Genomic DNA, 10,000 nt, shown 5'->3' on the forward strand with positions numbered 1-10,000 from the left:
GGCCCGGTGCCGCCGTGCCCCAGTATCTGCTGGACCTGTATCGGTTCCACTCGGAGCAGTACCACCTCATCCAAGATCCGCACTTCAGCTACCCCAGCCAGCATGCGCAGGGGGCCAACACCGTACGCAGCTTCCAGCACACAGGTAGGCGCCCACAGAACACGTGGTATTCATAAAGTAAAATGACTGGCAGTTAGAAGATGCCTTTACCTCTTTATGTTTTTACCTCCTCACTGGGAGTGACTCAGACTTCCAGCGGTTTAAACTCGGACCAAGCCAAGATTTCATTGGTCTCATCCCAAAGGAGTGTTGAAGGTGCTGTGCACTTCATAGGAGCTATGGGTGGCATTTGAAATGGGGCCAGAGAGGACATCTTTAAAGGATGACTTGTATGTTGATCCTGACAAAACCAGATAAAAATGGTCTTCATACTAGGAAATCTCTAGCCTCGTGAGACCATCCTGATCTCGCGAGCTTCAGGTTTTCACTCGCAGATCAGTCTGATCAACTTTCCGATTGAGAAAATTTGGAGCAGTTCACCAAACGAACGGCCAATCAGCGTTGGTTTTGAGGCGGGTTTAGGTGTGACGCAACGAACAACATGGCGGCATCCACAGATGAGATGAGCATAGCTATCGCGCAAGTTTTATTCAAATTAGAAAGTATTCCCGGGTAAGCTGTGAAGCTATGAGTCTCAGCCATGCAGCTGGGAGGAACGAACGACACAGACATCCTCCACGGCCGATTTCAGTTCATAATGGAGGAATATACTTTCTTCAGAAGTGTAGGGCCTACTGTGAAAACTTGATGGGAATTGCCGTTGATTAGGTTCATGTCACATACAAATGGTAAGTTAAAAAATCTTAACGTTAGTTACGTTACCTAACTTAATTGTATGTTAAACGAAGGCATTAGAAGAACACTTTGTTCATTGGTTGATTTGGCCCGTCGACATAGGTGGTGATAGACAGATGGTTTATCCAATCAGCCAACCAGTATTTTCGCCCCTTCCCAAAAGTTCTCCAACGGAAAGTTCCCCGATGGACATGCAGAGCAAATGCGAAGCATCCATCTGGCGGAGTCAGGTTAGGAAATCTCAGGGTCATTGTGACATTTCAGAAATGTTCGGTGATATCCAGCAGAAACTTGTTTTTGAAAGGCATGGAACCTATTCAGGGCAGAATTGACAAAACCATTAATCAAAGCCATAAATCTTGCCATATACCACTACCCCCCCCCCCCCCACACACACACACACACACACACAGAACTCTTTTGCTGAAGGTCAATAGTCTGAGTAATTTCACAATGAAGTAGCCTCTGTTGTCTTATCAAACCTCCTTAATTTTCTGATGCTCTTACAAACAAACACAGTGACTATAGTTTTTCATAGTTTTGAGAGAGAGAGAGAGAGAGACAAAGAGAGAGAGAGAGAGAGAGAGAGAGAGAGAGCCTAGTCTGTGTGTGCCAGAGTTTAAGTGTGCGTTGGCAGCCAAAGTGGTGAGTTCATCACTCTCACAGCAGGACACACAGGGGTAATGTGTACAGGTCAATTAACCTTCCCTCACTGCTCGCCAGCCCAATGAAAAAGCTATATCTAACCACGGACTCAATGCCGGGATTGTTTCGAGGTGTACGGTTTTTTCTCGTCTACTTCTCTGGCAGAGGAAATCCGCCGGGGTGTCTGGAAAAGGATATGATAGTTTGTCAAAGTGCACCCAAGAATGATTTGCAATTATGACAATCACTTGCTGCCAAAAAGCCTCTGCCTCAAGGCATTAGACTGAGGACGGTTTAAAGCATAGTGGAAACTGCGTATCATGAACAGTTGTAAAGAGCTCACATAAAGCACATGATTTAAGTTATTTTAGCCAGTCGAGCATGCAGTGCCCTCATGGAATTCTGTCTCTTTTTTACTTCTAATCACCTTTGTCCCTCAGGTTCACTCTAGTTTCTGTTTTTCTGTTGTTCTCTCTCTCTCTCTGTCTCTTATAACTTTAAATCAAAGGATGCATTATTGACATGAAAGTATAAACTACTCATTTTTAAATTATGGAGAGTGGACATATTGATTTCATTTTGTTTCTCTGTTGTCTCTCTCTCTCTCTCTCTCCATCAGAGACCAGAGATTCTGAGGGAGACACATCCGAGGCAGATCGTGTTCTCATCTCCTTCAATGTGTCATCCATCCCTGAGGACGAGAGCATTGTGTCGGCGGAACTCCGGTTCCTGCACGGGCCCCTGGACGGCAAGGACTCCCACAGGGTCAGTCTGTACCTCTCCGAGGGTCACACGGACCCCCGGCCCCGCCTGCTGGAGACCCGCCGTTTGACCTCGCAGGACGCCCAGCGCCGCTCGGCCTCCTGGGAAACCTTCAGCTTAGCCAGTCAGCTGTTCATGCAGGAGGTGCTGAGCGGGCGGCCAGGGAGTCTGACCTTCCTACTGGAGGTCACCACAGAAGATCCTGCCGACAATGCCACACGGAAGATTCCAGAGGGTACCGGACTGTCTGGAGTGAAGGGGGACGCTAAGCAGGGCCCCCTGAGGGTAAGACGGGCGGCTGGCCAGGACGAGCACAGCTGGGTGCACCAGCGCCCCCTGTTGGTGACGTACAGTCATGACGGGCGTGGACAGCCACTGGTCCCCCATGGTAAGAGGATCCCCCCAGGAGTGCGGGGGTCCAGAGGAGGGGCTGGAAGAAAGGGTTCCAGTCGCGGGGGAAAGGGGGGACGCAACCGTGAACGCAGCCGGGAGAGAGACCGCGACCGCGACCGCGACCGGGAGCGAGATCGCGACCGCGACCGGGAGCGAGATCGCGACCTCTACCCCCAACGTTCCCCTTATCACTCCCCGGAGTTGGACTGGTGGTCGGAGCGTCGCGTGAAACGCAACGGCCGGCGCGCGGCCAAGCTGAAGCACCTGTCGCGTGCCCGCTGCCGCCGCCACCCCCTCTACGTGGACTTCAAGGACGTGGGCTGGAACAAGTGGATCGTGGCGCCCAGTGGCTACGACGCCTTCTTCTGCCTGGGCGAGTGCCGCTTCCCACTGGCTGACCACATGAACTCGTCCAGCCACGCCATGGTGCAGACGCTGGTCAACTCGGTGAACGGCGCCGTGCCCAAAGCCTGCTGCGTGCCCACCGCCCTTAGTCCCATCGCCATGCTTTACCTGGACCAGCACGAGCGTGTCGTGCTCAAGAACTACCAGGACATGGTGGTGGAGGGCTGCGGCTGCCGGTAGCGGGAAAGGAAGGAAGGAAGGAAGGAAGGAGTGATCGAGTGGAGGGAGGGATGCATGAAGGAAAGAAAAGAAGACGTGAGGGTGAGATGAGGAAAGAGGTTAACATGAAGAATGAGACTGAGAGAGTGTTTGAGGGCATAGATGACCAACTTGGAAAAAAAAAGATTTACTGAAGAGGAGAAAGAGAGAGAGGAAAGTCAAAGAGTCTCCTCAAAGGGACCAAACGTATTGGAATGCAGAGTTCCCACCTCAATGACCAAGTCTTCCCACAATCCCCTGCCTCCTGTTTCCTGTGACTTTGCCATCCCAAAGATTCACCTTTGATCAAACAGCAAGAAAACTCACCTCACCTCTCTCTCTCTCTCTCTCTCTTTCTCTCCCACTCTCCCTCTTTCTCCTATCCTACCTTCCAGTCCAACGGCCTCCAGTATAGCCTCCATCAGTGCCCTGTGTGTGTGTTGCGGTGAGATCAGTGTTTGCGTTGCCTTGTATGCTGTGCTCTACTGCCACTCTGAACTTCCTCCCTCCCCTGGCTCGTCTCACACCAGCATCACGCCAGTCTCACTGGAGACCTCAGCTGTTTCAAACTGCTTATTAGTCCTATAGCCCTGGGCCTTACGAGAGGAAAACGAACAAACAAACAAACAAACAAACAAACAAACAAACAAAAAACATAAACAGGAAACAAAACAACAAATGGCTGCTGATGACTGGAGTGGAAAATATCTGCCTGCTTGAAGGACAGTTCACTGTGTTGCTGTTCCAGGAAAAAGTAGGTTAAAACCTCACAAGAACAAGAACAAAGAAACAAACAAATAAACAAAAAATAAATGACTGTCAGCAGCAAGCTTCATGTTATTCGATATTTAAAACCACAACAATAATACTGGGAACAGACTAAGCTGTTGTTTAAGTGTACAGTAGCTATTGTTATTATTTAAAGATACTGTTTTTGTTGTTGATGATGATGATGATGATGATGATGTTGATATCGTAATCTTTTGCAGTCAAAGAATTCACATTGCTTAAAAAAATTTATCAAGATAAATACTTAAAGCTATTTCTTTTTAAAAGTTGTCTTAAGAGTAAATCTAATTTAAAAGTCTTTACAAATTCATTTATGTATTTAAATATCAAATATGGTGTATGTAATCCTGTATTGAAGATGTCTGTCTCACAAAGCCTTACTGACGTGCACAGCTTGTCCAGTTTTGCAAGTGACAGCCCTGCAACACACACACACACATCCAACCAAAAGTCATAGTGAGTCATAGTGACTTCGCACTCTTATTATCTGACATACCACTAGTGTGCATGTGTTCATACGCATTTCATCTAGTTTGAGATGGCCGCCATTGTGTGTCCATGGAAACTATAAAGCTAAGGCAACCCAGCCATAGAAAACATCACTCATTTAGCTGTGATTGTCTTGTAGCTTTTGAGACTGTAATCTATTCATCTCTCTGGCACTTTACCATCATGTCGTCACGCAATGAAACTAACTAAAGTGTGACTAAAGTGAAGATAAAAACACAACTGAGTTAAAAATATATATATATTCTGGTGGTATGTCAACAACAACTCGTAAAAAAAGGGATCATTTAAACCACAGTCTATAAACAGTCGACGTTTGACGTTGTCTAAACATTATGTGATGTGTAATAAACTAAATCAAGCAAGCACCACAATTTCTCCCATCATGCTCTTTGCCTGCAACTTGTTCTGAATTCTTGTTTTGTCTGATCTGTGTGAGTTCTACACCAATTCTTGGAAGCACTTTTAACACCATCTGTCATTGGTCGTGATTAGATGTCATCACATGCCATCACATGATCAATCAAATCTCTATGGGCAGTGGGGAAAGGGTTTGTCTTAGCATATTTGTGGTCTTTTTGCCTTTATTCAGATAGGATAGTGACGAGACTGACAGGAAGTGAATGGGAGAGAGAGATGGGGTGGGATTGGGAAATGACCCGGGTCGGACTCAAACTGGGTTCCCATGGGAACTTGGACCCAAATGTGGTACAAGTGCTGTAGCCAGTTGCACCACAGCAGCCCCCTGGGAGGGGGTATATTGTAGTGACATTTGACCCCTCATAATTTCACGATTGTCTTACTGGCGTGAGGCTAAAGCTGATTAATCACTGCAATTTTGGCCCGTATAGATTCAGTTGGACCTGAATTCAGGCTGATTCCCACACAATTCCCACACAATTTGTTGTTGCTTCTGGCCTTGTCTGAATTTCTGAATTCTGAATGAGGAAGTTGTAGGGTCGTTTGTGGAGGCCTCAGGAAGGTGTGGGTGGCCCACCACTCTCCAGAGGATCGCCCCACTGCATCACCTTATCAATCTACTCACTGCCTCTGAGCCGCTCACATCTGGTTCTGATGGGTTCCTTCCACCCACGCACAATCATTACACACACACACACACACACACACACACACACACACACACACACACTCGCACACACACAGGTATGTAACTGGCAGCTCTATGGCAGTTAATGGTTGTTTGCAAAATGTTCCATACAGATTCTGCTGAAAGACAGACACTGACACACACACACATACACACACACACACTGTGAGTAAGAGAGAGAGAGAGAGAGAGAGAGTTTCTACATTCTTTCATGTCACAGAAGCTAACCACTGCTGCCCACCCCTCTCACCTCACCTCTTCCCCATGTCAGGTAGGAGGTTCCGGAGGTGTAAAAGTATGCTGAGTTTCCATTAGAGGTCTCTCTCTCACACACACACACACACACACACACACACACACATACGAAGACTGGAGGTTGTCCAGAACACACCAACCACAGCTGGAATTATCTACAGCCAGCATACATATTGCTCCTCAACAGCTGTCGACAGCTCTCTACCACAGGGGCTTTCTGTGTGTGTGTGTGTGTGTGTGTGTGTGTGTGTGTGTGCGTGTACGTATGCATGTGCGTGTGTCTGTGTGTGTGTGTGTGTGTGGGGGGGGGGGGGGGTCTATATATGAAGGTCAGAAGCATCAAAACCCAATTGGAACGTGACCTTTACCCTTTGCATCCACTTCCAACAGCATTTCCAACTGCTGTCTTCATGTCATCTTTAAACTAAAACTCTCTTTCATTTTCTCATGTCATTCCCTCCTCACCTTATTCCTCTATATATCTCTATTTTCCTCCAGCTGTCATCCCAGTCTCTCTCTCTATCCCTCTCTCCATCCATCTTCTTCATCCTCTTCATCCTCTCTTCATGTCTCTATCTCAGGCTCAAAGACCCATCCACACTGCCGTCCTAACAATAAGTATGGCTACAACTGGAACTATACTGATATGAGCATGACCATTGACCAACATTACATTTCTCTTTTCTCCCTCTGTTGTTCTTTCCATCACTCTAATCTTTTATCCCTCCATCTCTCTCTCTTCTCTGTCTCGCCCACTGGCTGTCCTGTGGGAATGTGTAGAGCAATGGCTAGTAGAACGGCTCAGTGGTGTGTGTGTGTGTGTGTGTGTGTGTGTGTGTGTGTGTGTGTGTATGTGTGTGTTCTGAGCCGAAGAGCATCTCTCCTGCAGCAGCAGCATCAGCGGGAGCGGGAGGAAGCTGACACAGAGGCACAGAGGGGCTTATCTCATCAGGCCGCGGGGCTGGGCTCGTCAGGGTACCGCCGGCCTTGACCCAGTCAAGTGCACAGAGCACACCTTCACTCAGCCATAAATCACCACTGTCCTGAGATCTGCTCGCCATGGTCCTCCTGACCTTTAACCCGCACAGGTGTCTGGAGTGTCTCAGAGAAAGAGAGAGAGAGAGAGAGAGAGAGAGAGAGAGAGAGAAAGCGAGAGAGAAAGAAAAAAACAGAGAGAGAAAAAAAGAGATAGGGAGAATGAGAGAGAGACAGAGAGAGAGAGAGAGAGAGCTGTGTCTACTCTGCACCTGTAAATCATGGCACACCTGACTGCTGGACAGCGGCGTAAATCATTGCCAGATGCCACGTCTGACACCAGTGGCCCGAAGGGGTTTTGCAGCAGGCAGAGTGGGGCTCCCCAAAGAGCGCACAGCCTCTGGGCCTGGGCCTGGGTCTGGGAGCTGAGCGCTGACCGCCACGGGAATGAAGACAGGTGGGAGCTCTCGGCGAGGAGTGTTTATAAAGAACATGCCGGTTACCGCGGAGACAGTGGTGCTGTGTGATTTCACGTATATAACACCACGCTCAGATTGTACCACATGCTAACACAAAAAGCTTCCTATATCCTATATCCTCTGCTGGCACATTGCTGTGTCTGAATAGACACGCTCTCCATCTAAAAGCATCTGCTTTTCATTTTACCGTAAAACCTGAAGACTTTGAACGAACAGCCATGTATGTAGCAAGACACACAGGATATCACAGTTCACTGGGTAAGACAAGGAAAGGGGGCCTGTTCTAACATGTGTTGTGTCCATTTGGGTCCTCTGATAATGCATTTCATAAGTGATTGTTTTTATTGGCACCTGCTAGTTGTTGAGGTTATAATTGTGACTATTAGACAATAGAGATTCTTATTTACATTTAGAAGACATATTTATTTGTAAATAAGAATAAACAGAGGTGCTGGGAGATGGTTGAGTGACCGTTCATATCAGCTTCCAATGCTGAGAGAGTGGAAGACATAGCAGAAAGATTCAATGAGGTGTCCTTGAGCAAGACGCCAAATCAAGGCAGCTGCCCACTGCTCCTAGTGTGTGTAAGTGTGCTCCTAGTGTGTGTGTGCTCCTGGTGAGCTCACAGCTCCAAATGTGTGTAGGTGTGTACATTACCTTCGGATGGGTTAAATGCTTAAATGCAGAGGACAAATTTCCCTCAGGACAGAATAATGTTACTTAACTTAATAATGTTCTCTCGTGTCTTCAAACACAAACACACACACATGCAAGGGTGCGTGTGTGGTGTGTGTATCTCTCTGCACATGCACGTTTCTGTATGTGACTGCTTTCATGTGTGTTTATTCGAAAACATAATACTATTAATCTCCCTCAACTTAAGATACACTATGAGTGTTCAAAACAGCCTCTTACACCCCCTCTGACCACTACTCATGGCCAAGACGCAGACTTGTGTGGGGGCTCAAAGGAAAGTTCCAGTCATAAATTGGCATGTTTGCCGTCTAACTACCACCAGTGCAGTGCAGTCTAAACTGCCCTGGTTGCTCCAGATGTGTGAGCATTGTTTGTTGTCACATTCGGGGTTAGTCAGTCTAAATTATAGCTTTATTTTCATGCTTCATGCCTTCCTTTTTCCGGCATGGCTGCTGCTGGGGGAAAAGTCTGAGATGCTGCTGCTGCTGATGGTGCCATTGAGACACGTGGCAGGTGTGTGTGTGTGTGTGTGTGTGTGTGTGTGTGTATGCCTCCCCCACATGTGTGCCCCACATATGGAGTTATGGATGTTGATGGCTGTGCCAGCAACTCCACACATAGGCTGGATGTGGTTTGTGCTGTTAAACCTGAGAGCTCTAAATTCGCAACCCTTAACCCCCGGAGGGGTGGGCTGGGGACGGCTCGGGAGGTGGTGGGCGGTGAACAGGGACATCCCTCTGACTGACAGGCTGACAGACAACCCGAACACTTTTTTTGATCTGGGGTGGCTGGGCTGTCGTCTCAATCGGATTTCTACTGTACTCATTCAAACATAGATACCGTCATACCTACATGTCTAAGCCGCTACATCACACAAGGAGTGATAAAATACAACATGCCCATCAGTTGAACTGCAATCATAACCACAGCCAGATGAGATTTTAGACATATCTGCTGACCCTGGGATGTGCTGTTGCTCTGGGAGTGCATTTCTCACCACCGGAACAATGTTTTTTCCGGAACAATCTGCCTGTGTGTTTGGCAGTGTCTGACACACACCGACACGGGCCCAGTTGATCATTCGGACTCTATATAAAAGTTTATGTCTGGGACGTGGAAGCGCACGGATGGTGCTTTTACACACACCACAGCAAGGAAGGAATTTTAGGGCTGCAGGTCAAAGGTGAAACTACAGTGCTGTGTAGACACAGAGGCAGTATTTTACACAGACGGGTGATGCTTTACAACAGGAAGAAAACAGACAGGGAGGGATGGGCCAAGCCAAGAGCCGTTGATGATGATGGCTTTGTTTTCTCTCAGAGTTGGACAGGTCACCAACACTGACTCACCACAGCAAGTGAATGTGGAACATTTGCCAAATCTACTAACTCAGTCAGGTGAATAACAATGTTGTGAATAGCACAGAAATAATTTAATCTAATTTAGGTAAGGTTACAGTTTTACTTTGTTTTGTTTTGTAAGACAGAATAGTGTTCTCGGAGCTCAGCAGGTTTTCTTGGAGCTCGATTGGTATACCAAGGTGCAAAACCGCACCAAGGCCATGCACTCAATAGGAACAGAGTATACATCGCATACTTATATCATCTGCATCTGTGTGGAGTACAGTAAGTTGCTTTGGATATAAGCATCTGCTAAACAAATGAAGGTGATTGTAAGAATAGTCTGATGTAAAACATCTGTGTCCAAGCTCTTTGCAACCATGAGGGACTGGTGTATGCTTCCATCTTTAAAGTCTGTAATTTCCCCCCTGGACATACTGTGCTCATATTTGTCTATTCATGGATATATTTTAGGATATATGAACGGAGGTTAATGTTAAACACAAAATCATGATGGAGTCTCTCCCTTCACCATTCCCAACTGATATGAAACACATGCATCTCCACACTATACATTACAGTTTTTCTCGATT

The 10,000-nt window shown here is 47.1% G+C and overlaps 1 protein-coding gene across 2 annotated transcripts in view; it reads left to right on the forward strand.

The window, feature by feature from the left end:
• The window catches only part of bmp16 (bone morphogenetic protein 16), a 13,850-nt gene extending 8,928 nt beyond the window's left edge, over positions 1-4,922 (forward strand). Inside the window, exons 2-4 of one of the 2 annotated variants that reach the window (XM_042064158.1) lie at positions 1-144; positions 2,120-2,760; positions 2,791-4,922. The exon at positions 1-144 is cut by the window's left edge and continues 212 nt beyond it. In XM_042064158.1, coding sequence (XP_041920092.1) covers positions 1-144; positions 2,120-2,760; positions 2,791-3,240 — 1,235 coding nt within the window. In that variant the 3' untranslated portion in view covers positions 3,241-4,922. Of the gene's footprint in view, positions 145-2,119 lie in introns of both variants that reach the window. The other variant, XM_042064157.1, reaches the window with a different exon arrangement.
• The last annotated feature ends 5,078 nt before the right edge of the window (positions 4,923-10,000 follow it).

The sequence above is a fragment of the Alosa sapidissima genome, chromosome 15 (assembly GCF_018492685.1).
Source record: "Alosa sapidissima isolate fAloSap1 chromosome 15, fAloSap1.pri, whole genome shotgun sequence".
In the NCBI taxonomy this organism is placed as follows: Eukaryota; Metazoa; Chordata; class Actinopteri; order Clupeiformes; family Clupeidae; genus Alosa; species Alosa sapidissima.